We start from the raw sequence: 25,454 nt of genomic DNA on the forward strand, positions 1-25,454 counted from the left end.
TCTTGGCAGATTGGCAAATCTTTAATATATTAAACAAAACATATCTGCTAGAAACATTCTATTTATATAAAAATGCAAAAAGACCCCTTTAAAGACATTTCTTTGGCATACTTTCCCCTCCCTCCCCCACATATATTGCAAGAAGCTCTCTGTTGATATGTCATTTGCTTGTAATGTAAACAGACAAAAAAAAAGTAATTAATAATACAAAGCTTTTTATATAATACTGTCACAGTGCAGCAAGCATATATAACAACTCGGCATCAGCAAGACCGTGTAGGCTGCAGTATCGACAATAAGGATTTAAATTGTATTAAATAACCAGGTGCAGTGAAATGTGGTTTAAGCTGTTGGTTGGGCAGAGAAGTCAAGGCAGGTGGGGAGCGGCAGAACTGCATTAAGCCCAGGCTGCCCCTGCCCTGCGGGGTGAGGGTTCCCCCAGGGTTTCTGCAGGTGAGACAAATCCACCACTAAGTGCCTTTTCCTCCACTGCCTGTGGCTTCCCCTCCCCGCCGGCCTCTGCCTGGTCCTGGAGACCCCTCGGGAGGTAGCTAAATAATTAAACTCATTTGCACACAGGAGGAAACTGAGGCAAGGGGAAGCTGGAAAGGGCAGAAGAGGCACCAGGCTCCCATCCCACCTCCTCTGCATCACTTTTAATGTTGGGTTTGGCGTCAGCCGGGCTCAGTGCCGGACGAGGGGTGAAATACAGCCCGGGTCCAGTGTGGGCAGGGGCAGGCAGCAGGTAGAGCTGTACCGTACCAGCACAGTGATGGGGTGCTCCTTGCCCGGCTGCAGGGTAAGCAACCTTCTCTTCTTTTAAGAAACCTTCAAGACCTGGCAGGGAACGGCTCCCAGAGCCTGCTGCTGTCTGCAGTGTGGCTTTTTTATATGCATGCTAGAAAAAAGAGGGGACTTGTTTTTAAATGGGGAAAAATAAGTGCTTATCCAAGTTCCAGCCCTTTGAACATATCCTGTTAACTGTCCAAGGAAGGTCCCTAATTAATTGGCATTGTTCTCCCACTCTCCCAGGAACGGCCCCTGCTCCCCGGCAGTTTCATCTTACACAAGTGCGAGGCCAGGAGCTGGGGGATTTCTCTGCCTTCCTAAGAGCAAACCCAAGTATTTTCTGAGCGTGCATCCCTGGGTTAAGGATGAGGGCCTGCTTTGGGTCTCTGCCCACAGCTGGGCTCTTTGGTGCTTTAGTGGAGAGGGTCAGTCTCGGCTCCGGCAGCAGCACGGCTCCGCCAGCCCACCCCATTGCATAGCTTATGCCTCTGAGGGCTTGGGAGCCTTTTCTGGCCGTGATTTTAGTGTCTGGCATTAGAACAGTGCAGACAATCGCCTCGCCTTGGAGCTGAGGCTCCTCTTACCTTGTGCTTGCTTTGCAATATAGCTTTTACTTTGGCAGCCGCGTAACCCACAGGGCTGAACGCTGGCATCTAACACATGTGGATAAAAACTTTTGCATGTAAAAACATTTCAGACGGAGAAGCTGCTCTCTGACTTGCTCAGAAGCAGCTTGCTCAGGCTGGGGTCACACAGGCATCGGTGCTATAGTGCCTGTACGTAAAGGGCACTTGGTGTGGTCCCCTCGGCGGGAATATTGCAGTCGTGGCACGAGCAGGCTATTGCCAAAGCGCCCGGGGGCATGCCCGCTCCCGGAGAACACTGGTTGGTAACGAGGCACTCACATCACTTACTTACTGATCTGTCTATACATATATACATTCAATAATATAGCTTTGAAAAATAGACATTTGTTTCCTCTGTATATTATAAAATAGCATTTAGGATCAGTCTTAAGTGACATGCAGGAGTGATTAAAGTACAGCTGCAATTCAGGCTGCTGAAGAGCAAGGATTGCCTTTCACATCGAGATCCCGGCGTTGCCGTGGGAAGCTTTGAGCCTCCACAGGGGACGGGTCGGGCTCGGCATCGCCTTCCACCCGGGGAGAGCCGGAGCCCCTGGCCATGCCGCCCGTCCCCACTAGTGCACATGGCGATTCCCGCAGCATCACCTCTTCGCAGATGCCCTGAGCGGCTCTGGCCGCGGCTCCCAGAGGAAAATGCTGCGGTGCTGCGGCCATCCGGTCCTTCCCCACCTTTACACGGTGGTTTCGCTCTTCCAGAGGCCGGTCTTCATCCCGGCCACGCTGTCGGTGCTGGCCAGGTTGATGTCGTATTTGCTGCCCTTGAAGCCGCCGTTATGGCTGGCCACGTTGAGTGGGTAGGACCGGCGCTTTGCCTCCTTCTCGGCGGCGCTGGCCTGCCGCAGGTTGTCCCTGCTGGCGCTCCTCCGGCGAGCCTCGGCAAAGTCTGGCGCCCGCCGACTGCCATCGCTGCCTTCCGAGTGGCTGGGCACCGTCTCCCCATCCTGGGGGGGCCGTGGCCCCACACGGCCACTGCTGACGGGGCTATTCCTGCCGCTGTGGTAGCTCTCGGAGTGGCTGTTGTGGATGCTCCCGCTCTCGCTGGAGGGATGCTCTGAGGAGGGGCCCCGCAGCATTTTCAAGCGGTGGTGCTTCCCGTCCCGGCAGGGTTTAGTTCTGCCCCGGTGATTCCTGCGGCCGTGGAGGTTGCTGGTGTGCCTGCTGGCACCGGTGATCTTGCCATCAGTGGGGTCCGGCTCCGGGCAGGCGGCCGGGCGGGTGTCCGCCTGGCTCTGGGCTACTTGCAGGTTGGTGAGCTTGCAGCGGCCCCCGGCTGAGCTGGCGCTGCTGGGCGAGGAGGAGGAGGAGGCAGCGGAGTGAGCTGCCTCTGGGTCGCAGCCGATGAAGACCTGCGAGCCATCCTCTGGCACCAGCCCAGGGTGGATATACGCCTGCATGGGCAGCGCATTCCTGTAGGAGGGGCAGCAGGAGAACCAGGAGTTGAGGACGTCCCGGCGCCGGACACAGTGGTGGATGAAGATGAAGAATCCCAGCACCACGGCGGTGACGCCGTAGAGGCAGCTGAAGACGATGTTCAGGTACCAGCGCTGGGACACGGCCATGGCGCCGAACGTCCACAGGGCGATGTACAAGGCGTGGGTGATCACCAGTGCCCAGAATTGCACCTGCAGAGAGTAGACGCCATCCGCCTCGGGGCAGGGTGGCCCTGAGTTCAGCGTGACCGAGATGGACCCGGAGTCTGTCAGGAGGTCACCGGTACCCCCCAGCCGTGGTGGTGGCTCCAGCGGCTCGGGGATGTCTTTTCGGCGTGACGGTTGGCACTGGAGGCTGAGCCCGGCGCAGAGAAAATAAATCCAGGTAACGAGCAAAATGAAAGCCACGGGGACGTAGAAAGCCCCTAAGCTGGGCCGCCACACCAGCCAGCAGCTGTACAGGAGGAAAGGGGCTTTGATGAGCAGACCTGGGTGCCTGTGCAGCCGGCAGCCATGCATCGTAGTACCGTGATGCTCAGCCTCCCTGGCCCGATGGCACGGGCTCTGCGGAGGCATGCTGGCTGCCTGGCTGTTGTTTTCCCAATATAGGGATAGCTCTTGGGAAAGATCTCACCAGCCTTTCCCAAGCTTGCCTGGATTCCTGGCACTGCTGATTCCCCTTGCCCAGGTGGAAGGAGGCCACCTGTTTTGGGGAGGAAGGCATGGTTGAGCAGGGACACTTACTAGGGGTTGTTGTCATGGTAGTTGTGGATGTTGACAGCTGCTGTGATCCCGCAGATGATGAGGGGGATCCCGCCGGCGATCAGGTAGAACCTGCACGGGGGGGACGGTGTCACCGCACACCCGAAGCGAGCCCTCAGGAGAGCGTAGCACGGCTGCGGGTGGAATGGGCTTATACGGCAGAGCAAGTCCTGCCCAGCCTCTGGACGTTGGGCAGGGGAAGCTCCCCCGGCTCCCTGCTCCCCCGTGGGGCCGGGGCGAGGGGAAGGGGCATTCGTACCGTAGCATGGGTCTGGGGGCCGGCTGGGATGCTTCCCCGTCCGGCTGCTGCGGTGCCTTCCAGGTCACTTCCTTGTAAAGCACTCGGGCTTTCACGGCCATCCACAGCAGGGTGGAGAGGGAGGAGTAGTGCAAGATGATGCCGACCTGTGGGGCAGAGGCAACAGTCGGGAAGGGAGATGCTGCAGACACAGCTGCATCCCCACCGGTCACCATCCTGCAGGTCTTGGCAGGGTGAAACCTCGCCATGCTGGGCTCTGCGAATTGCAAAGCAGCCCCGGGCAGCGTGTGGTGGCTGTACCAACCGCTTGGCAGACGATCAGGTAGCCAGTGAGGGTGATGCCTCCCGCGAAGATGGCAGCTGTCATGGCGATGTGGAAGCAGAGGTTAAGCAGCATGTGCCAGCCTTTCCGCGGGATGAGGATGGTGCTGGAAGAGAAGCACAAAGTGTGCCCGTGAGCTCCTGCCCGGCCCCGAGAGGGACAGTTATTTGCGGCATGTGAGAGAGCCACAGCACAAATCCTGCCTCCGCTGCTCTGGAGGGATGCTCCGACACAGCCTGTCCCCAGCCAGGCAATGGAGTATGGCTGATAAAGAAGCCGTGCACATAAGTGCATGCATGTGGGTGAAGGACTGCTCGTAGCTGCTGGCAACGTGTTTGTCACGGGGCTCTCGGCAGGGAGCCACCGGTGCTGGGATGCAGGGAAGGGGACGGCAGGAGCTGGGCTGGAGGAAAGGGATGCTCTTCTAGTGCCCCTGGCTCTGGGTTGTTCCTGCCTTTGGCTGGGCAGCATCGCGTTTTCATCGCGAGATGTGGGCTGATAGCACTGCCCGGCTTTGCTGGTGTTCGGTTCACTTATAGCAATGGGAATGGCTTGGCCTTACAGTTATCTAAATAAGTACTTGTTCAGTGTTAGATACTATAATTATTATCGGGTTCTTCCAACCGGGTAGTAGTTAGATGTGGACTGATGATAGTGTTGCTTGGCTTTAACTGTTAATAGTGGTTTCACTTATCATAAATTGAATGGCTTGGCCTTATATGTATCTCATTAAGTACTGTTAAGTATTTGATATAATAATTACTGTTGGGTTCTTCCAAATAGGTGATAGCTAGATGTGGACTGATAGTGTTGCTTGACTTTTTGTTAGTGTTTGCTTCACCTGCAGTAAGGGGAACGGTTTGGCCTTCTGTGCATCTCATTAAGTGCTTGTTAAGTGTTAAATATAATACTTATTATTGGTTTTTTTTTTCTGAGAAAATGGTAATAGATGTGGGCTAATAATGCTGCTTGAATTTGTTAGTGTTTGTTTCACTTATAATAAGAGGAATGGTTTGGCCTTATATTTATCTCATTAAGTACTTGTTAGATATAATACCTATTATTGGGTTCTTCCTGAGAAATAGATAATAGATTTAGCTAACAATGTTGATTGACTTTATTAGTGTTTGTTTCACTTATAGTAAGAGGAATGTTTTGGCCTTATATGTATCTCATTAAGTGCTTGTTAAGTGTTAGATATAATCGTTCCTGTTGGGTACAGAGTAACAGATGTGGACCGAGAGCAATGTTGGCTTTGTTAGTGTTCGTTTCACTTAGAGCGGAAGGCTCTTCCTTTGGCCTTATGTGCGTCTCATCAAGTACTCGTTAAGTGTTAGATATAACTATTGCTGTGTTCTTATCGCTTTAAAGAATCGCTTGTTGGTAAGTGGCCTGCTGAGATGGTCTCACCCTGGCTCATGCAGCGACTGTCGCCCTGGACCCCTCTGCATCCTGGTCGGGGGGCGGAGGGTGGGCTCGGTGTTAACTGGGGCAGTGAGGGGCTGCTGCTGCACCTGGGGCTCCGCACAGGACCCGCTGCTGAGCTCTGCTCGCTGCTGCCTTGCAGAGGTGATGGAGGAGCGGTGGAGAGCCTTTGCCCCTGGAGGGAGCCCAGCACCGGCCTGGGATGAGGCTCTGGCAGCACGGCTGGCCCTGCTCCTGCCCTTTGCTAAGAGGTGCCCTGTTCACTCCACCCCGCTTGCTCATGGGGCACTGCTTTTGTAGAGGGAAGGCCCTCCTGCACCTGTCCAGCCCACCGCTCTGCTGCCCAGCGCCCCATTGTCCCCTTGCCTGGGGGCTCACTGGCCCCAGGTATGGGGCGATCCCATCCCTGAGCCCCAGCTGTTCACCATTTCTGACCCAACGAGGTCTCAGGGGGTCTTCACTCCCACCCTCAAAGTCCCACTCACCTCCTCCATGCTTCACGTTGCAGGACAAGACAGCCAACCAGCCCAAGGCCCCCATTGCCATAAAGGCAGGACGCATCCAGCCATCGCCCCGAACCGGCTCCTGTGGCAGTGCCACTTGCCAGGCAACACGTTCCTGGAGGGCTACCTCCTGAAAACCCATGTCCTAAAGGGCCACGTCCTAGAGGGCCATCTCCTGAAGGGCCATCCCCTGGATGGTCATCTCCTGGACAGCCATCCCCGCACACCTTCCTCCCAGCCATTGGCAGCAACTGGGGAGCTCCTCCAGCTGCCCACAGAGACACCCCCCCAAGCACAGCCAACCATCACCACGGCCAAGGCTGGCACCAAGACGCTCACTCACCCGTGGTTGACGATGTAGGTGATGATGGTGGTGAAGAGGCAGAGCAGCAGCACAGCCGTGCAGGTGTACATGGCCGGGTGCAGCACCTCCACCGCGCCTCGCGCCTCGCTGGGGAAACCGCTCAGCTCCTGCATAGCACAGCACAGCCTGTCAGACCCCGTGCCACCCATCCCCGTCCTCCCATCCCACCCCACCACCCCCCTGCAACCCTCAGGCTCCACACCCCTGCCCCGGGCAAGGCTCCCAACGCCGTTGCTCACCCCCCGCCTACCATGAGCACAGCCACGTTGCTGAGGTGCCGGCAGTGTAGGGAGGTGACGTTGGGCTCCCGGGCGGCCAGCTGGCACCCCTCGGCGCTCCAGCCCCCCATGCCCCCCAGCACCTCGAAGTTCCAGTATGCAGCCACCGGGTCCGCACCCTCCCCAGGGTGCCGCAGCGACACGGCCACTGGCTCTGACAGGTTTCCCACTCCGCAGCCATCTGCAGCAACAGAGAAATCTGGTCAGCAGGACAAGAGACACCCCTCTGCCTGCACCCTCAAAAGGGGCTGGGCATAGGGGACCCCCCCCCATGGCATCCCATAAGCACACTGCCACCTCCCCATGAAGACCCCCAGGGATGGCTTTGCTCTGCAGGAGCACCAGGGCACAGCCCAAGGACCCCTATGGAGCTCCATCCCCCAAGAAAAGCCCCACATGGGGCACCCCAGCCCCCCTGATAACAGGCAGCCCTTACAGGTCCCAGCGTAGATGACCGGCGTAGCCACGCTGCGGCGCTTGCCATCGTCGGCCAAGCGGGAGGAGTTGCCCGTGCTGCAGAAGAGCTTGCCATTGCGGAAGACCAGCAGCTGGAGCTTGCAGTCAGCCAGTGGCGTGGATGGGACAGGGCTGGCGAAGAGGCTGGGCGGCAGCTGGATGGAGGCCAGGGCGATGCTGTTCTGCGGGTGCATGGTCACTGGTGAGCAAGGGCCAAGTCCCCCCCGCCCAGGACCCCCCCCTTGGTCCTCCGGCTTACCCATACCTTGATGTGGAAGCTGGTCAGGGAGACATTGGGGCGCCCCGTGGTGCAGCGCAGCCTCAGCTGCTGGTCGGGCACGGGCTCGGCCCCCCGCTCAGCTGGGGGGGAACGCCCAGCTGGACCCCCATCTCGCCGCTGGAAAGCCACGCAGCTCAGCCCCACGTAGCTCTCGGGCTTCACCACGTATGCCTCGAAGGCGATGTTGCGTGAGTTCTGCCAGGCACAGCGCCGCGGGGTGGCCATCAGCCCTGGCACAGCCAAAGACCCCCCCCCGGCACGGCCAGAGACCCCCCAGCTCGGCCAGAAACCCCCAGCATGACCAGAGAGACCCCCAGCACAGGCAGAGACCCCCAGCACAGGCAGACCCTGCACCAGTAGCCCAACCACCTCCTCCTCCTTCCCCCGGCTCAGCCCCCCATCTCCAGGCAGCCCCCCTTGCCCCCCCACTCACCACCGCCATGTGCTGGGAGTTGCTGCTGAGTGTGTGGGCAGCGATCTTCTCCAGGGAGCGGACGATGCTGGTGCAAGCCTTCTCCTCCTTCTGCGACATCCACAGGATGTGGTCGTCCACCAGCATGATGTTGCTGGCCATCTCCACGATCACGTCCGTCAGCTGCGAGGACAGCAAGCGGCTCCGCAAAGAGCTACTGCCATCCCCAGCAGCAAACACCCCAATTCATGTTTTTCAACCCCAAAACCACTCGGTAGCACTGGGGCAAGCAGGGGACAGGAGCAGCACTCGTTACCTGCTTGATCTGGTCCACGTAGCCAATAAACTTCTCTATCATCTGGGCCACGTAGAGGACATCAACCATGTCCGAGAAGTTGGCCGCCTCGGCTGTGTAGACACGGAGCTGGTGAGCCAGGGTCAGGGCGTTGGAGGCATTGATGGGCATCTGCAGAGCGGCATGACCACAGTGGGGGGACGGTCACCGGCTGCGCCAGCCCCCCCGGCACGGGCAAGCCCCCTCCCGGTCCCCGGCTCACCAGCACGAAGGTGTAGAGGACGCGGGTGATGTCGTTGGTGTAGAGGCAGTGGGAGTAGTCGCCCTCTTCCCAGCGCCCGGCGCGGTCGCAGCGCCGCCATGCCTGCTTCTCCGCCGCCGAGCCCCCGCCAGCCGGCCCCGCGGCGAAGGGGTACTGCAGGCAGGGCTGGTAGGCGGTGATGCCTGCCAGGGTGCGGGGCCACCTGCGGATGCCGATTAGACGGTGACCGTGGGGCACTTGACACCAGCAGCCCCCATCCTGCTGCAGACGGGCACCCACACCCCACCACAGCCTGCTCCCCCTGCACGGACCCTGCCCAGCACCATGCCACGGCCCATGGGCACCACAGCCCCCAAATCCCTCCCAAAAGCCCCTGAATCCCCTTGGCTCCAGGGGGGCTGAGGGCGATGCTCCCTAGAAAGCTGCCGCCCCCTCCCCAATCCCGTAGCCCGCTCGGCTCAGCGCAGCACAGAGGGAAGCAGCGGGCGGCAGGGGGGGCACCGCTAATTTAAGCCACATTGACTGTACCAGTAATTTATATTCCGTAACAGCCCCGCTGGGGTTACAGCGGGCGCCCGGAGCCTTTCGTCTCATGCCAGAGAAATTCCAACACCTCTGCTGCTGGAGCCGGGCTGCGCCGTCGGCACGGGAAACCCTTCAAAAGCGCTTGCACTCCCTGCAGCCACTAATCGCTACCAGACGCCCGGTCACCTGCGGTGAGCCCCCCGCCCCGGCACGCACCGCTCACGCTGTATGTGGCACGCACCACGCAGACCCTCACCCCACTGCGGCACCCACCCTGTGGCCAGGCCACCGCCGGTCCCTACCTGAAGTCGCCACGGTTGTTGGTGACCCGCTCGGCAGGGCAGTAGGACGCGGATGTCTCCAGCACCACGATCTCCACCTTCTTGCTGACATTGCCCTGGGAGGTGGAGACGGAACACTCCCACTCGCCGTTGGCAGAGACGTGGATGTTGGAGAGGATGAGCTCGCTGCAGGCAGAGGGGACAGGCTGGCACAGTGGGTCTGGCCCACAGCAAACCCACAGCAGTGGTCCCCCAAGCTTGGACACGTGGGGACACACACCACGAAGCACAGGAGGGGCCCACACTTGGCATCCCACCCATGGCACTTGGTACCCGCAAACCAGCAAGCCATGCAGCCACGAGTGTCCGTCCCCATCCCCATCTCGTCTCCCTTGCTGTCCCTATCCTATCTCCATCCCTGTCCCCATCCCATCTCCATCACTGTCCCCATCTCATCTCCATGCCCACCTCATCTCCATCCCATCTCCATCACTGTCCTCATCTCATCTCCATCCCCATCCCATCTCTATCACTGTTTTTATCTCTCTCAGTGTCCTCATCTCATCTCCTTCTCCATCTCCAGCTCCATCACTGTCCTCATCTCATCTCCATCACCACCTCCAGCTCCATCACTGTCCCCATCTCCATCTCTACCCCCATCTCCATCACCATTTCTATCCCAGTCCCCATCCTATCTCCATCCCTGACCTGGTGATGAAGGTGCAGTCGTGGATGAGGCTCTCCTCCACGATGACGCCCGTCCGCTCGTCCTCCTCCACCAGCTCGCGGTTGTGATACCATCGGATCTGGGTGCTGTTGTCCAAGTAAGTGGCGGTGCACTGGAAGGGCAGCCGGTCGCCCTGGAAAACCACCTGGCGCAGCGACGGGATGAGGTGGTGGGTGTGCAGCTCCGGGGCGCCCGCTGCGGGGGACAGCCGGCTGGGTGAGCCCGCGCCCCCACCTGCCCCCGCCGCCCCTGCCCCGGCCCCGGCTCACCGCAACGGAGCTGGTTCTCCCGCGCACTGCGCAGGGGGAAGGCGTGGAGGTGCCGGGGGTAAACGCACGCCGTCCGCTCCGAGATCTGCGCCGAGCGGTTGCGAGCCCAGGGCAGCACCCACCGCAGGTTGCAGTCGCACGTCAGGTACTCGGTGGCAAAGTCCCTGCAAGGGCCGGCGTCACGGGGCGCCCGCGGGGCCGGGGCATGCCACCAGCCCGGAGACCCTCCGGCAGGGATGCCCCTGGGTGCCAAAATCCTGGGGCACAAACTCACACGACTTTCAGGGAGGGGAGCTCATCGAAGACACCAGGCGGGAGGCTGGAGAAAATGTTCCCGGACATGTTCCTGCGGGACAGAAGAGAAAGGCGGCGTGGAGGGGACCGGGGACCTGCTGGGAGACGGAACACCTCCCAGGCCCCTTGCTGTGCCTGCACACCCCACCATGGCACCTGACGAAGGTGGGCACGGGGCAGCCGCAGCTTAACGAGCCCCTTAACGTGCCGGCCGGAGGCAAAGGGTAGGAGCTGGCCTCGGGATGCAGCATGGGGTGCAAAACTGCCAGCGATGCCCCGGGGCAGCCCCGGGAGCTCCTCTGGAGAGCCAGGGGATGGGGCTGGCCAGGGGCTCCCCAGGGAGCTACTTACAGCCTGAGGAGGTTGGGGAGCCCCTGGAAGACGCTGGCGCTCAGGCAGCCGATGCGGTTGTTGGAGAGGTCCCTGCAAGGCAAGCGGAGGAGCCGTCAGGGCTGGGGACGCCCCGTTGCGCCCGCTCCCTCCGGGCCAGCCCCGGGTGCTCCCTCGGGGGCTGCGCCGGCACTTACAGACGTTTCAGCTCGGGGAGGCCGAGGAAGGCGCCCGGCTGGACCGTGCTGATCAGGTTGTTCTTCAGGTCCCTGCGGGGAGACAGACACAGACCTCAGGGTGTGCAGCGGGGAGCCCCATCCACAGGAGACACAACGCCGTGGGGCCGAGGGCACGAGAGCAGCCCAATGCCCTCCCAGCCTCCATCTCCCACGCACAGGTTCCTCAGCAACCCCGGGTGCTGCAAAACCCCGTGCAAGAGCCTCATTAGCAGCTTTCCGTCCCATTTCCCTCTCGTTATCTCTCCAAAGGGCGCAGGGAAGGCGCAAGGCTCCCCGCCGCTCGCGGCGGGGGGGATGCCAGCCCCTCTGCACACTCTGAGCGCGCACCGCAGAGCATCGCATGCCCGCGCACGCTGGCGGTGGCTGCCATCCCTCCTGCGCATTGTTTCCGGAGCAGCCGTATCCCGGTGGGTTATCTCCTGCATGCAGGATAAGACCCTGCTGCAATTGCCAGCGTGGCCCCAAAAGGGCTTTGCAGCCCACAGGAAGCTTGTTTGGGTTATCAGCCTGATTGAAGGCACGTATCTAATCAGAGGCGAGCCAGGCGTGCGCCGGTGCGGGGTGGCTGCCATCACCGGTGGGGAGCACCGGTGGCATCGGCCACACCGTCCAGCCCAGGGGACCGGTAAGGCAGCTCCTGTCGAGCACCAGTGCTGGCCGGGAGAGGAAATGGGATCCATATGGCAATGCCATGTTTATTTATAGCGGTCTCCACGGTGCTCCTTGCTGGGTCGCCCACTGCTCTGCGTGCGGCACTGGGGACACCTCGTGAGCCACAGCCCTTGTTTCAAGGCTACAAGCTGACAGCCGGGATGGGGGAGCGGTGCAAACCCTCCTGCAAAAGTCCTGGGGTGCAGGCGGGTGCGGGGGTCCCACTGGTGAGACACGAGGGGGAACGCAGGGAGAGGAAACCCAGGCGATGCTGCCTGCACACCGTAAACACGCAGACATGCTTTGCTTCCAGACTAAAACTTACACACGTGGCTCCTGCGGGTCCCCAGCTGACCCCAAACTAGCAGGGCTCGGTGCGGAGCTGCACAGCCCCGCGGTGCAAACCAGGGGAAGGGAAGAGAAATGCGATGTGACACCTTCCCGGCCGGCATCATCCTGGCCCCGTTCGGCCAACACAACAACTCTGCCCACGCCTGCCTTTCCCAACCCCCTGCAATGGGCAAAAGCATGTCCTGCCAGCTCCGATGGCCAGGTGCCCGGCCGGGTATGCAGGCAGGTGTGCAGGCAGGTGTGCAGGCAGGAGTGCAGGCAGGTGTGCACAGGGGCCAGGTGAGCACCGGTGCTGAAGGAACAGCTCCGCTCACCTGCACCGCCAACGCCGCCAACACCAACACTCGCTGCACGAACACCCGTCCTGCAGACACCCGTCCTGAAAACACTCATCCTGGAGACACCCGTCCATACACATCCAGGGAGACCATCCCTGCCAGGCCCCAGCCGGAGGTCCCCAGGGACCCCCCGCATCCCGGACACCCACCCAGCACACACCACCAGCATGGCCCGTGGCGGTCGGGGATGCAGCGGCCAAAACACGTCCGCTGGTAAAACTCAGCGCCCCTGGCTCTGGTCCGCCTGCAGCCAGGGGCTGGGGGCTGCAGGGGACCACCGGCCAGGGATGGGACCCACTGGGGACTGTGCTGGGACTGGGGGCTCACGGCCAGCCCGGCGCACGGCCCCGCGGGGAGCCTTCCTCGCTCAGTCACTTCCTCCCCGCTGGCCGGGGGCCCGGGGCTGCTGCTGCTGCTGATTTACGATAAGGCTCTTCTCTCGGCACTGCAGTTGTTTGCCTTCACGTTTCCGCCAGTCCTGGACCCCCTCCTCCCACTGCCCCGGTGGGATGACGTGCTGCAGGCACGAGAGAGCCGGCAGCGGCACAGTGCCACGTGTGCACAGGGACCCCCCCCCCACCGTGCATGCATGGGGACCCTGCAAAGCAACCGCCTCCTGCCCCGAGGAGCGAGCCTCGATGCGCACAGCAAATCCTGCCACAGAGGGCCTGATCCAGCCCAGTGCAGCTGCAAGGAGCCCGGCACGCCAGGGCTGAGCCCGCAGACACACACGCAGCTCCCTGTGCACAGCAGCACCCGCCGCAGCCCGGTGTAGACGGACAGATGGACGGACTCCATCCCTGTCACCCATGCTGTCACCCAGCCGAGCCCCCCTCGCAGCCCGAAGCCCCAAGGGGGGAAGCGCTGGCCCGGGCGGAGGGCAGGACGTTCCCAAGCGGGGCTGCGCTAATGAGCGCGGCCGCCTTGGCTGCATACCGGCCCCGCTCAGACTCATTAATCTCATTACGCCGCTACAAATCACTGGAGATGCCAAGCTGCAAGCTCGGAGGGGCGGTGGTCTGTGGGGGCACCCTGCACACTGCTGAGACCCCGGGAACGGGTTTCTCCCCATCACATTGGGATGCCGAAGCACCCACGGTGGGCAGCCAGGGTGGGCAGGGGCCCCACGAGCCCCAGGACGAGAAGCGAGGGGCCCCGGAGCCCCCACTGCGTCCCCGCCACACCAGCGCGGCTCCTCCACGGGGCATGTCTGCGCCGCAGCCCCAAACCGACCCGATGAAAACAATTACGGCTCCTGTCGAGAGCAATCAGGCGCGGTGCAGCGTGATGCTGGCCGGCCCAGGATGGGGGAGCGCTGCCTACAGCCCCCCCCCCAGACACGCTGGCGCTCCCCCTCTGACCCGCGTGGGGTTTTGGCACGGCAGAGGTGAGCGGGAGGTGACATGGGGTGGCTGCTCTCCCAGAGCACGGAGACTTTTAAGGGGATCCCGGGCACCCTGGGGGCTGCAAAACCACGGTCCCCCTGGTGTGCCAGCCCCCCGGCTCCACCGCAGCCCTTCCCAGTGAGCGCAGCGCCCAGGGCAGCCCCAGCTGCTCCCTGCCTGCGTGCATGTTAATCCCTCCTGTTAATGAAGGCTCGGTGCCAGGAGCAGGAAGAGGTGACCCCACGCTTGGAACCGCGCTGGGGAGGACTCAGCCATGGGAGACTACAGGGACACAGGGTCCCCAAGGACGCGCTTCCCACTCCCCCCCTAAAACAGGCCCACGGGGATTTCCACCGCTTTTAAATCCCAAACCAGCCCCAACACCATGCATCAGGCTCCGCATGCTCTGTCATGCCTGCTCCCCATCCCAGCGCCGTGCACCCCAACCGCAGTGCCACGCACCAGGCGCCGTGCACCCCGGGGTGCCTGCACCCCCACCCGACACCGTGCACCCCACGCACAGCGCTGTGCACCGAATGCTGCCCAGGGGCTGGCACCCACCAGAGGCTGCGCACCCCAGAGCAATGCCACGAGTGGGCACTGTGCACCCCAGGGCCCACGGTGCGGCCCCGCAGCCCCCATGCCCGCTGGAGCAGCTGGGCTCTGCTGCAGGTCGGGGCAGGTGCATGCCCTGCAACTCGAACAAGATCCGCGTTAATAAACGCTTCCTTGTTCGTGCTAATGAAATGCAGGTGGTTGGGGGTCCCGCTGCCCCTGGGGAGCCCCTGTGAGCCCCACAAGCCCCTCAGCTGACAGAGCCGGCGTCCTGGGGCTGTCCCAAATCCTCAGCCAGGCTGTAACCCTCCCCAGACCCGCCGCCGGCCGAACGCGCCGGTGCGGTCGCAGAGTGGCTCAGGCAGTGCCTGCCCAGGGGGGTCGCCACAACCCCGGGCACACTGCCTGCCCCTGCCTGCCGCTGCCTTCACCTCCCCACTGCCTTGCCCATCTGCACCCAAAATGATGCCATGCGGGAAAATGCGAGGCCAGGCGCTGCGGGGCAGGGACCTGCCACCCAACAGAAGGGGAACCCACAACCGTGTGCCACAGAGGATGCCAGGGAAGAAGCCGGCTGCGGAGCACAGTGCCCATGGACGCCGGCAGCTGGGCCACCATCACACCGGGTGAGCATCCCACGGCGGGAGCCCACCCGGCCCTGCTCGGCGCAGGAATGCACGAGACCCTCGCAGGGCCACGGTGGGGAACAAAACGCCCTCAGTGCGCTGGTCCCCGCTCCTGCATACCTACAGATCAAACCCATATGGGGGCCATAAATCTCCCCTTATTACAGCTCCCTCCATAGAGATGCCTTTCATGGAGAGATAAGAAAGTTGACTTTGTTCAGGGGGACAATGTCGCTTTTCATACCGGCCCCCACAGAGCACGGCCCCCCCTGTTGCCTCCTGCCCCGGCATAGCTCCCGGGGTCCCTGGGATGCCCGCGGGTGCCAGCAGCAAACCCCGCTGCAGCACCCAGGAGCGATGTCGGGAGCAGGACCCAGACGGTGCTGCCGGCGCTCGTCCTGCTCGCACCCCATGGAAGCTCTGCCTGCACCCTGCTGCCCACCTCTCCTTCCATGACCCCCCCAGCCGCCCACCGGGCACTCACAGCTTCTCCAGAGCCCGCAGCCCGAAGAAGGAGCCGTTCTCCAGCACCGTGATCTTGTTGTTACTCAGCAGCCTGTGGGAAGAGCAGAAGAAGAGGGGAAGCCCCGTTACTCGACCTGCCAGGCAGCCCCCGTCCGTGCCCCGGTGACCTGCGGGGCTGGAGGGCGAGTGGGGACGGCCAGACCTGCCATGAGAAGTGGCAGCCCCGGCTGTGCCCGCCGGGACAGTGGCGATGGTGAAGTCTCAGGGACAGACTTGCACGGCTGAGTGGGGACATAGGATGCAACGGCCGTGTCAGGAACCCATGCCGTGGTCCACACGCATGGTGGCACCAGGCTGGAGGTGCCCGGGGCTGTGCCAGCTCTTGGGGCATCGCTCCTGTACCTGGGCCTGGGTGCAAGGAGCTGCACACGCGGGCGATGAGATCCCCACCCCAGCACCCATACTGAGAGGGCACCCCGAGGACCTGCAGCCAGGAGGGGACCCCATGGCACCCCCAGGTCTTGCCCTCCACCAGCCTGACCCCCTGCGGTCATGGCATTGTGGCCATCCCAGGAGCCTCCCAGCACTGAGATTTCATCCCAAAATAAAGAGCTTTGCTGGCCAAAGGGGCCCTTGTGGGGTAACAGGAGAGGGAGGGAGGGCACAAGCACCCGACAATTCAGCCAGAAGCTCATTAAAGCGCATCAGTGGCAATTAGCAGAGCCAGAACCCAGCCTGGGGACAGGAGCTGGCTCTCGGGGACCAGAGGTTCTTCCCGGGAGCTCCCAGGCGGCCGCGTGGGCACCGGCGATGCTCCCACCGGCAAACGTGATCCAAAAGCGGAGCGGGGGCAGCCGCCAGCCGGGGCCGGGAGGGCACCCTGGAGCCCCGGCCAGAGGAGAGGCGCGGGGGAAAAAAGGGCTCATTGAGGGCCGGAGCCGGGGCTGTTTACACACGGGCAGGCTCTGCAGCGGGGCTGAATGGCGGCTGTGTGCTGCAGAGCTCCGTCTCCTCCAAACACCCAGCCTGTGGCAGCCGTCACCAGCCACGCTCGGTTCTCCCTGGCTGGGCTCCCGCATTGGGGCTGCCGGGGGAGCGGACAAGACCGGGACCGGGACCTGGCTCAGGGTGGGGGGCTGCATTGCAGCGGGGGGCAGCTGCCAAACCCCCAAAAGGTGGTGGGGATGGAAGGGTTGGGGGGCAGCCCCCCTCCCCACCTTGTGCTGCATCCTGTGCTAATGAGGAGCCGCCACCGGGCACTGCCGTGTCCGTGGGGCCCTGCGACCTGGCCGGCGGCAGGGAGCGGAAGCGTCCGGCAGCCCCGCCAGCCTGCAAATTGCTTCCACACGCTGGCGGCCGGAGCCGTCGTGGCCAGGGCCATGTCTCGCCCTTTCCTCCCTGCGGGGACCCTGCTTTCGCAGGGTTTGGCTCACCCCAGCACTGCAGCAGCGAGCACCAGTGCCGATCGACGGCGCTCGTAGCCCCGGGATCCCACCCGGAGCGAGGGGCAGCAGGGATGCTCCCAGAGCAGCATCGTTCCTGGAGCAGCCCCGGCTCCCGGGCACGGCAGCCCCATGGCGTGCCTTGATTCCCCGTCACGTCGTCGGTGGGGGCTGTTGCTCAAGGCCGTGCCGGCCCCAACGGCTCCAGAAGGTTTTAATTCCAGCAGCAGCAGATTTCACAACCCGGCAAAGCCTCCGCAGGCTGCGCGCGCATGGGGGGACCTCGGGGGCTCCCTGCTAAAGCTTAGGGCAAGCAGAAACCCCCTGGCTTGGGGGCCAAGTTGAGATGCAGGACGGACCCTGCTGAAACGGTCCGTGGGGCTGCATGACCTGCAAACGCAGAAACTAGATGAGCGCAGGAGACTCCGGTCTCAGACCTCCTGTGATTGCTCCTGCACCCTGGCCCGGGGTGGCAGGGGGGTCCCCGGCATGGCCAAGGACACGCGGAGCCTTTGGGCAGGGGGGAGGCCGGGCACCTCCGGCATGCTGGACCCAGCTACGCCAAAGCCTCCTCCCAGGGCATGGGCTTTGCAGGGGTTTACAACCACGGACATGCCTCCAGCACAGCAGGCAGAGAGCAGGCAGCCGGCCGCCTGCATCGGGGAGCCAGCACACCGGAGAGCTGCGCCCAGCCGAGAACGCAGTCCCCGGTTCCCCCCCGCCAAGGGCTGAGCCCCGATGCCGTGGATGCTCGCTTTGTTCGCGGACCCCTGGGACCATCTGCGCCTCTGCCATAAAAACAGAACTCCCCGCCTTAAAAGGCAACGCTCCCGCAGCCCCCATGCCATCGGCCTCCCCTGTGATCTGCAGCCAGGCGGCCGGGCCAGCAACCCGCCCGCCGACGGTCAGGAAAACAGCCGTGGGACACCCTCCCCGTGGGGTACTTTGGCCAAGGGCGAAGCCACCCCCGGACCCACCGGCCCCTTGGGGAGCACGGGAATGTCCGGGAACCCGGTACGGTGTGGGGGGACCCCGAGCTGTGGGCACTGCCCACCCCTGCGACACCCCGCTGCTTGGTGCCTGGTCTGCCCTTCCTTAAGGAAAAGAGGTCCTCGACCAAAATGAGCGGTCGGCGCACGAAAATTGCACTGACAGTAACGATCTGACTGAAAGGTTTTTTTCCTGGTAAAACTTTTTCTGGGTAGCCACCCTGGCTCTTCTTCTCCCCATCCTGTAGAAGCCAGCCAGGTCACGCACCCCCGTTACAACTCACATCCTCAAACATGGTTTTATTTTGTTTTCTCTAGTTTTATGGATATTATGTTCCAAAATGCTTTCTGTTTTTTTTTTTTTTTCCAGGAAGTTCTCATCACGCTCCACAGGATTTTCCGTTCCCGCGTGTCTGCAGGCGGCAGAGCCATGTGCGGGTCCCCGGCATTATCCCCTTACAGGACATTAACTCAGAAACCCCAAAATACAATGGAATAAGTGTGCCCGCAAGACCGCCCCGACGCAGCACACGGGGGTCACGGGCGAGCAGCCCCCGAGCCCCACTGGGGCAGCACGGCCCCACGCTGGGACCCAGCCCTCGGCACGCAGGACCGGAGCTGGACCCAAACCCCTCAGCTGGATTTCAAACTCCAAGAGCTGCCCCTGCTCCTGGCCAGGAGGAGGGATCAGCTGGGGGGGGAAAGGGGATGGGGGGCTGGAAGCAAACCCTGCTACCCCCCAATCCCCCCGGCTCGCCATGGCCAAGGTGGCTGTTGCCACCGGTGGGCTGGAAAGCGTGCCGGGCAGGGGTTGCAGCGGCTCCCCAGATGCTCGCCGGGGTCTGCATGGGGCCGGGGGTCCAAAGGGGATGCGATGCCCCCATGTCCCAGCCGTCCGGAGGCTTGGCAGGCCATGAAAGCACAGCTGTGCTCCTCCAGAGCCGCCGCTCAGCCGTGCCTTGGCTCCAGCCCAGGCTGGGACTCCTCACCTTGGCAGCGCCGGCAAACGCCCCACCAAGAGGTACCCCCCAAGCTGGGTTCGGAGCGATGCGCCCGGCGCGCACCCCCAGCCCTCGACGCCCGATCGCCCTCGTGCCACTCCAGCATCCTCCCGTCCGAAACGACGCCTTCAGCCCACCCGGCCACCCCGAGACCCTCCGGCATAGCGGTGGGTGGGTGGGTGGGCTCCCGTCGCCTGCCGGGGACAGCCCCGCCACTGGGACAATAATCGGCTAATTGAGCGATGGCTGGAAAAGTCTCTCTGGACAATGCGGGGATTAAGGACCGGAGCATCGAGTCAAACGGAAACGATGGGGGGATGCGTGGTGGGGATGGGGGCGGACGGGCGGCGGGAGGGAGCATCCTCCCATCCTGGGGGGATTCAGCCTTGGAAGGGGTTCAGCATCCCTGCTCCAACCCGCCTGCGCCGGGGCTCTCAGGGCTTGGACCTCAGGAGGCTGCAGGCAGAGAGATAGAGAGATCCCTTCTTCTTCTTTTTTTCACCTCAAAAAGAGGAGCCAAAAAACCCGAAAAAAACAAGATTGTTTTTTCAAGCATGCTGGAATCCACTTGGATAAATAACGGCTCCAGAAACTGGGCTGCTGAAACAATAAACTTCCTCTGGACCCAACCAAAAAAGGACGCGGGGAGATGGTGGCTCCCCAGCCCGTGCAGGCAGGGGAAAGGCACAGGCAGCGTCACGGAGGTTAATAAGGGGGGGCCGCGGTGGGGGCGGGGAGGCCGGCTATGCTTTTTGCTCTCCAAGTGCATTAATTCAAAGCATATGCTCGCAGCAGATACGGCGCAGGCTGCGCCCCGAGCAGAGCTCGCCGGTTTGCAGAGGGATTTTAGGAAGAGAAAAGAGGGGCCCCAGGGCTGGCAAGAGGTGCTGAGGGCTCCGGCACTGGGAAGGGCTCTGGTGGCGGCAGCATCCCAGAGGGACCCTGCAGCTCCCACCCCAATGGGGCTGAAGACCCCCCAACATCACCGGGGCCACCCCCTCCCCACTTCGTTTGGGTGCTCGGGGGCTCTTCCCCTCCCCACGACGTGCGCGGGGCGTTGCCTCCAGCCTCGCGTCACGCCGGGCTATTTCGGACGGTGAAAATTATTGTTCCAACCCTCGGCTTTTGTTAGCACAGGAAAAATAAGCCCCGGAGAGAGGGCGAAACCTCCAGAGCTGGCGCAGGGCAGCAGGGCCGGGGTGCTCCGATGCACCGGGCAGCACCACGACTCACCGCCCCTGGAAAAACCAAATCTGCCGGACCTGCAGCCCAATAAATAACAAATATAAAAGCTGAAAAAAGGTTTGGGAAAGAAACCATCTGCAGGGCCCAGGATAAACCAGCCTCGGAGAGGGGAGTTCAAGTAGAACTGGAAATTGGTCATAAGTCAAAGCCCTCTATTCCCTGCAGACAATCTGTAATTTCAGTGCAATCAAGCTGTGCACATAAATGAGGCCTGTGCTGGGATTCCACATCTGGAAGAGGTTTGGGCTCCCGCCCGTGTGACAGCAGGGCTGGCCGCGGCCGGCGCAGCTATCTGCGTCTCGTTAGGGATACAGTGCTTTTTCCATTAGGTGATTAGCACAGGGGTCAGCTGGAGGGGGAGGGAATTAAAGCCTTGTTAATACATGTCTGCAGAGCCCCAGCACCTCGCAGTCACGTCGGAGGGATGTCCCCGAGAGGTGCCAAACCCCCCAGCCCCAAACCACGGGAAGACCACGGTCCTGGGAGGCTGGACCACGATGGAGGGGCTGGGGGAAGCGCTGTGCCCCAAGCTGCATCGGTGCAAACTCTGCTGAGACAGCTGCAGCCGGGTGAGTTCTGCAGCGCTACGAGTCAAAAAGGGGTGACAAGCCAGTCTGTTAGGGTTGGTATCCCTCCTTCCTCCCTGCGACGAGCTGGGGGCAAGAATTAACCTCTAGGTATAAAATGGGGCAGGTGTCAGAGAACACACGCCTTGTAATGTCTGCTGGGGTTGTACGGGGATATCGCACCCCTGTGAGCATCATCCTGCTAGCCGGACCCCACACATGTCCCCATGCCGACTCCCTGCTCCGTGATGAAGGCAGCACTTCTGCCTGCACGGGTCCCGGCAGGCCACTCCATACCCACTGGCTGCAGGTCTCCCCAGGGCACGAGTTTCTCAGGTAGGACCAAAGACCGGCAGGAGATGGCCGGCACGGCTGTGGATATTTAGGCAAGAACCGAAACGCCCGGTCTCCCTGTCCTGCCACTATCCCGCAGCTCCAGGGGCTCCAGGGCCATGGCCCCGGCCATCGCACCCATCACCAGGATGGAGCAGGGCCGCCGGTTCCCAGCACCCCTGGCCGTACCGGGTCTGTTCCCTGCCACCACGGTTTCCCCACATGGAGTTAATTTCTGCAGCTCCACATCTGCGGGCACTGGTTTGCTCTCTCCCAAAGCAGCGATCCCTGCGAGGGGCCGAGGGAAGAGAAAAGGAGCTGCGGCTCCACTCAGCAGACGGCTCGCCGTGAGAAACTGCCACGTCCCCCGGGATGCCGGGACGCCACGGCCGAGCCCGGCGCTGGCTGAAGGGCAGGTCCCCGGTGCCACGGGCATCCCTCGTCCCTCATCCCCTGCTCTGCCCATCCGCAGGCTGCGATGCCAGCGAGTGTTTCTCAGGCGTGGGGGGTAAATAAGCAGCAGCTGCCACAGAGGCAGCCTTGGATTCCTCAGCGCAGGCCTAATAATTAAAGATAAATAAAGAAGTAAACCGAGAGTGTGGGAAAAAGCCAAATGAGAGCCGGGGTGAGGGACCCGCAGGGCAGCAGACCTCCTCCGGCCGCCCGTGTGTCCCCAGCCATCGCCCAGGCGGCCGGAGCTGCGGCCGGGACAGCAGCTGGCAGCTGCTGGGAAGAGCCTCCCCCCATGCGCAGCATCAGCGCTGCTCGTTAGCGCTAACGCACGCCTGCTTCCAGGCCGGACCGGACGAAGACTGGAACAGGGCTCCGCTTTTAAGCGTTGCTCTGCACAAAACACATTACGTGTTTCCTGCGACTGGGACAAGAGTGATGCTGAGCATCCCTGGGGCACGCAAAGGAGCCCTGCTCAGACCTGGCTCACCCGTGGGGCTCCAAATTTGGCTGTCCCCGGCGGGGTGTCCCCCAAGGCATGTGCAGCTCTTGCCACGTGCCCAGGCCCTGCTGCCTCCTCCGCTCCCTGCCTGCACCCCAGCGGCTCCAGGAGACTCTCCTGAAGCCGGAGTCTCTGGTTTTGATTGTTCCATCTGGAAAGGGTTTAGAATAAATCATGTTTACTGCACGAGAGCAGAGCCCAGGGTCACCGCATATTTGTAGGTTTCTGCCTACGCCTGTAGGTTTCATGTCACGTTTTAGTGGGATCGTGTAATGCCCTAATGCTTCTGCACAGTCATCCCAGCCCCTCCGAGGGAACCGGCCCTGGCACGGACGGCTCCAAACCGCCCTGTCCCACCGGACACAGCCCTCCTCGGCGGCTCTGCCGGCTCGGGGCCGCAGTGGGGCTCGACTCGTGCTCAACATTGCGGTCACACTCGCTCACACTGGAGAAAGTACCAGAGCAGGCAACTAATCGGATGCTTTTCCCAAATACAGATTGACAAAGGACTCATCCCCATGGGTATTTGTGAGGGGCTGACGTAAAAGAAAGGGCCGTAGGAGGAAAGAAATGAAGAGCAAAGCCTGTCCAAGGGAGAGTGTGACTGCAGAGCCCAGCCTCCACCTGCCCTGCAGCCCCCCACCGTCCCCCCACCAAGGGAAACCCAAGACACACATCGGAGCTGCTGCTCCAGGATGATTTACGCTTTTATTACGACCGTCGCACTTCAGACCCTGCTCGTGGCATCCACGCAGCACAGGCGTGTTTCACGGCCACACTCCACGTGTGGGACGGTGGCGTCAGCTGGGTGCCCTTCACAGCCACCCCATTTTCACAAAGCAGACATCGTCACCCCAAAACGAAGCCCCTTTGCAGCGAGCGGCACAGCACATGGAGAACCAAGAGATGCTTAGAAATAGCAGCGACTCCGGTGCGTGAGCGGCAACGCGACCGAGCGGGTTCAAGCACGTGAGAGTGGACGGGACCAGGAGCACGGCAGCCCCCAGCCCAGCCCTGCGCAGCCCCAATCCTCCGCAGCGTCCGACAAAACCCACCCGAGAAGCAGAAGGTGGAGAGCCGAGGCCGTGGGCATGCTCGCGTGGGCGGGCGGGCAAGCAGGCACGGCCGCCCTCACGGGACAACACTCCGGGCAAAAGTGACGTTCCCTCCAGCAACGGCACTGCCGGCCCTGCCTTCCAAACCAGATTTTAATTCAAACATCTCCTCCGGAGCTATAAATAAACCCTGCAATCCGCTGCTGCAGCGAGCAGGCGTGCCGGCTGCCAGCGTCGGCCGAAACCCCAACCCTCCCCGGCACCGAGGGTGCGAGGAAGTTTTTAGGAAGCCAGCGGCAGCTGTAGAGCCTTTGCGCAAACCCGAAACCCGCTCCCTGCTCCCGATCTCTTTTCAGCAAATATTTCCACTTTCAAACAAAAACATCCTTCCCAGCACTCAGGCAGCAAACCCTGCGGAGGGAAGCGTGGAGAAGGAGCCCGTTTCCTGGATTTCCAGCTCACGTCCACACTTTAAGCCCACACTGCTGCCGCGCCGTAGGGAGAGTGGGGTCCTTTCCGTTATTCTAGAGCCGCAACACCCCGCTTTCACGCAATTTAAACAAAGTTATGCAGAACCGAGCAACGCGTCTGTTGGGACGGATTCCCTTCCGAAGTGACAAAATACGTGAAAAAAGTCACCGTTTGCGCTGCGCTCCCCGACACCGCAGGGCTTTGCCTCCCCCCACCCCATCTCCCTTAGCCCCACCAGCACCTGCCCGCCCGTGGGAGCGCGGCTCCGGGGAGCGGTACCCGCCGCCGTGGGTGGGGGATACGGGGGTCTCCCCGCTGTTCCAGCCCCCCCCCCCCCAGCTCCCCTCCTCCCCGGGGGGGGGGTCCGCCGAGCGGTACGGGGCGGGCTGGCCGCGACCCACGCGTGGGTTCCCATCCTTTTCGCAAGGCGGGGGGGGCGATACCCGGGGGCCGGGGGAGGCGATGCCCGGGGGCCGGGGGTGGGGGCGATGCCCGGGGGCCGCGGTACTCACAGCGTGGCGGTGCCGTCGGGCAGCAGGCGCGGCTCGGGGGGCACCGGGAGCCCCCCGCCGCTGCAGACCACCCGTCGCCGGGGTGCGGCGGGACCGCTGGGTGCTTTGGGCCGTTCGGCCCCGCACTTACAGCCCAGGCTCTGAACGGGGCAGCTCCGCGCCGCCGCCCCCCCCCCGCCGCTCAGCGCCGCCGCCAGCAGCACCAGCGCCGCCGCCGCCGCCGCCCGCCGCATGGCCCCGGCCCCGGGCCACGGGCTTCGGGCTTTCGGGCTCCGGCTCCGCGCCCGCCGCCGCCCCGCTCCCCGGGGCGGCTCCGGCGGCGCCGCCTTCCCCCCGCTCGCCGCGCTCCGCCGCCGGGCCTGGCGCCTCCCCCGGCCCGCCCCGCCCCGCCCCGGCCCCGCCGAGGGCATCGGCTCGCCTCCACACCCCCCCCCCCCTTTTCCCCACCCGGAGCGGGAGCCTGCGTGGAAGAGAGATGGAGTCCCGTCCCCCGTCCCCCCCCCTCCGTGGGCAGGGGCTGCAGCTCGGAGCGGTCCTGGAAAGCTGGAGCCTGCGTGGGAGAGAGCTGGAGTTCCCCCCGTGGGCAGGGGCTGGAGCGCCGCGGGGTCCCCCAGGGACCCCGGGCTACGGCCCCCGTGGGTCAGAGCATCCTCCCCGAGGGCGAGAAACTCCGGCCCTGCCTTGAAGCCCTGGGCATCAGCAGGGAGGGCTGGAGCTCGTGGTCCGTACGGTGCGACGCCTCGCTGTAGCATCCCAGCTGCGACAAGTACAAGGTGCTGCATCCAGGGTGGGCGCACACACGTGGCCCCACCAGCCCTCCCACCGCCTCCTGGGACCCCGGAGGAACCCCCTGCACAAACTCACACAGTTGCCTTCGTGGTCACACCGCTCCATCCCCTCCCGTCCTCCGCTCTGCAGTTAACACTCTTCCCTTTTTGCCTTCCCCGTTTGCTTCACTGGTTTTCACACCAAGTTCAATATTTTCCTTCCCGCTCCCCCCCTCCCACGTCCCCGCTGCCTCTTGCGCTGCCCCCGGCCCTGTCTCCCCCCGGGGCTCGACGTCTCTGAGGCCACGGCTTACACAGCTTCAAACCAGAAGGGATCAAAAGCAGGCAATGAAGTCTCCAGGACCTCGTGCCAGGGAGCGGAGGAAGAGGGTCATGGAAGGACGACAAGAGATGACTCTGGGAATGTGGTTTCTCCCCAGGACCAATAGTTCCTGGAGGGGAAAAGAAATTTACTCCTTTCTCCAAATAAATACAACTTGCTGTGGCAGTGGGCGTCGGAAAGAGGAGATACTCATCAGCACACACTCCCAAGCTGTTTCCACATGCGCTTTTGTTTGGGAGTGTAAGCAGCCCAGTTCCC

At 62.6% G+C, this 25,454-nt stretch overlaps 1 protein-coding gene across 2 annotated transcripts; it reads right to left on the reverse strand.

Annotated features, from left to right (window-relative positions):
* On the reverse strand, positions 1 to 24,418 carry ADGRA2 (adhesion G protein-coupled receptor A2). 2 transcript variants are annotated; one of them, XM_069800940.1, is made up of 19 exons: positions 24,087 to 24,418; positions 15,540 to 15,611; positions 11,108 to 11,179; positions 10,932 to 11,003; positions 10,561 to 10,632; positions 10,287 to 10,450; positions 9,999 to 10,212; positions 9,312 to 9,476; positions 8,485 to 8,686; positions 8,244 to 8,393; positions 7,949 to 8,110; positions 7,501 to 7,710; positions 7,216 to 7,417; positions 6,752 to 6,960; positions 6,481 to 6,608; positions 4,192 to 4,315; positions 3,888 to 4,033; positions 3,611 to 3,700; positions 1 to 3,320 (listed from the first exon to the last, which is right to left on the reverse strand). In XM_069800940.1, the coding sequence occupies exons 1-19, from the start codon at positions 24,317 to 24,319 to the stop codon at positions 2,108 to 2,110; spliced, it is 3,900 nt and encodes a 1,299-aa protein (XP_069657041.1). In that variant the 5' UTR covers positions 24,320 to 24,418; the 3' UTR covers positions 1 to 2,107. The 2 variants fall into 2 exon arrangements, with proteins under 2 accessions (XP_069657041.1, XP_069657042.1); XM_069800941.1 differs by lacking the exon at positions 24,087 to 24,418 and adding an exon at positions 16,005 to 16,042.
* Positions 24,419 to 25,454: the final 1,036 nt, after the last annotated feature.

This window comes from Haliaeetus albicilla, chromosome 13 (genome assembly GCF_947461875.1).
Source record: "Haliaeetus albicilla chromosome 13, bHalAlb1.1, whole genome shotgun sequence".
NCBI classification, from domain to species: domain Eukaryota; kingdom Metazoa; phylum Chordata; class Aves; order Accipitriformes; family Accipitridae; genus Haliaeetus; species Haliaeetus albicilla.

Coding starts and splice junctions, on each gene's coding strand:
- ADGRA2 (XM_069800940.1), bottom strand. CDS start 24,319: ATGCGGCGGGCGGCGGCGGCGGCGGCGCTGGTGCTGCTGGCGGCGGCG. Junction 6,961..7,215: donor GGTCATCTACGCTGGGACCT/GTAAGGGCTGCC, acceptor CTGTTGCTGCAG/ATGGCTGCGGAGTGGGAAAC. Junction 3,701..3,887: donor GCCCCCAGACCCATGCTACG/GTACGAATGCCC, acceptor CCCCCCGTGCAG/GTTCTACCTGATCGCCGGCG.